We start from the raw sequence: 1,793 nt of genomic DNA, 5'->3' as shown, positions 1-1,793 counted from the left end.
TTACGTTTTACGTTTACGTTTAAGTTACTTATTAACTAACTAATTAATTTATTATATAATAATATATATATAATAATATATATATAATAGTAGCGCGCGCGCGTGTATGTGTGTGTGTGTGTGTGTGTGTGTGTGTGTGTGTGTGTGTGTGTGTGTGTGTGTGTGTGTGTGTGTGTGTGTGTGTCGAAATTGTGTATTCCATTCGTTTTATGCAAATGTCGTAACAGATCAGTATATTTATTTAAGAACCTATTGAAAAACAAATATTTAAAATTTACAAACTTTATTACATTTCACAAATTGGAAAAGAAAGGCTGTGAGATATTCAAGGAATAATAAAACAAGTAACGAACTCTCGAGAATGCATAATTGCGTAATTAATTATATTTAATTTTTTGATAATAAATGGCTTTTTTTTCGCACTAATAATTGTGCTATATAACTCTCATTAGCTCTTTGTTTGTATATTTTGATAATCAAGGAGTCCTGCAGTTTCAACTTTGTTATTACACGATGTCTATAATTGTCTATTTGTCTTACATTTTTAACTCCGTGTATGTTGGCTTTTCAGATAGTCTCTCAAAGACTTCAGACGCATTGAAATTGTCATCCTTCTCGACGATAGTAACTCCAATATAGCCTAATACTTCGGTCAGAAAAATCTTCATGATTTCTGACGCTAATCTCTGTGTCACTCTCCTTGACACTTCGAACGGAATATTTAAAAAATTACCTTCATATTGAATCACTCTCTTTGGATTGACCTCTGTGAAAAATATATTTCAAATTAAAATCTTTTGATTAAAATAATCGCGAAGAATCAATAATAAAAAAAAAGGAATTTTAAACAATCCGATTGAGTACAATAAAATTATTACGAGAGTATAATTGATATGATAATTGAGAAACATCTGAGATGAAGATTGTTGTGTATGTAAAAACGCATTCGTAGAAATGCGTATGTAGAAACACAAGGTCACTTTATTGTCTATACAATGTAAATATCTGAGAAAAACATGTAGCCAGGGCAAGAACGTTTCCGGCCGTTGCCAATCCGCGAGATGACTATGTTTAAGACTATGTTTCGATAATAAGCGAGTAAACTATGCGGCATTAACGCATACGGAATGCATTCAGCTCGTAATTATATGCTGCGAGGCTTGATATAACTAATTACTCATCGACTGAATGATCATGCATGGATGAATCGTGCGATTCAATTAATGTTTAAGCCGCGTCTAACCCATCGTGGCAATTAGCGGGTTATTCCACGCACTGATTATTCGATGGCATGGCAATGATATCGCATCTTCGAAGCTGACAAATGCGCCGTAATTGAGCCGCAACGATCGGGCTGACGATAATGATCGGCGATTTACCTTCCAGCATTGTCAGACAACGATTCGAGTCCGCGATCTTCAGCACGGCCACGAGGGCCAGCAGGCCCACTAAGGATCCGGGTCTCAGCATCATGACCTTCTGCAACAAACATCAAAGTGCTCTATTGAGATTGCTCGCTAAAAACGAATTAATTTAGTCACGGTTGATCGGTTCATGAAGTAGTAAACCGATTTATTTAGAGGTAATAGCATTGTGTTGAAGTTGAAAATACTAAGCGGATTGAAAAGAATTAATGAAAAGCAATGATGTAGCAATTAAAACTCGAACTCAATCTGTTTCTTTTAAATACTATTTTATATTTTAAATTCTAGACATAACAGACGCGCGCTACTAAGCTTTTTGATATTATACATATATATATATATATATATATATATATATATATATATATA

The 1,793-nt window shown here is 34.0% G+C and overlaps 1 protein-coding gene across 1 annotated transcript in view; it reads right to left on the bottom strand.

Moving 5' to 3' along the window:
- LOC105622329 overlaps positions 1-1,793 on the bottom strand; it is a 45,096-nt gene that overhangs the window by 6,319 nt on the left and 36,984 nt on the right. Inside the window, exons 2-3 of the mRNA XM_012203748.1 lie at positions 1,380-1,517; positions 550-766 (exon numbers count right to left, since the gene is read on the bottom strand). Coding sequence (XP_012059138.1) covers positions 550-766; positions 1,380-1,473 — 311 coding nt within the window. The 5' untranslated portion in view covers positions 1,474-1,517. The remainder of the gene's footprint in view (positions 1-549; positions 767-1,379; positions 1,518-1,793) is intronic.

The sequence above is a fragment of the Atta cephalotes genome (genome assembly GCF_000143395.1).
Source record: "Atta cephalotes unplaced genomic scaffold scaffold00043, whole genome shotgun sequence".
NCBI classification, from domain to species: domain Eukaryota; kingdom Metazoa; phylum Arthropoda; class Insecta; order Hymenoptera; family Formicidae; genus Atta; species Atta cephalotes.
The sequence above is the reverse complement of the archived record's forward strand: the minus strand, read 5'-3'. Positions and strand labels throughout refer to the sequence as shown.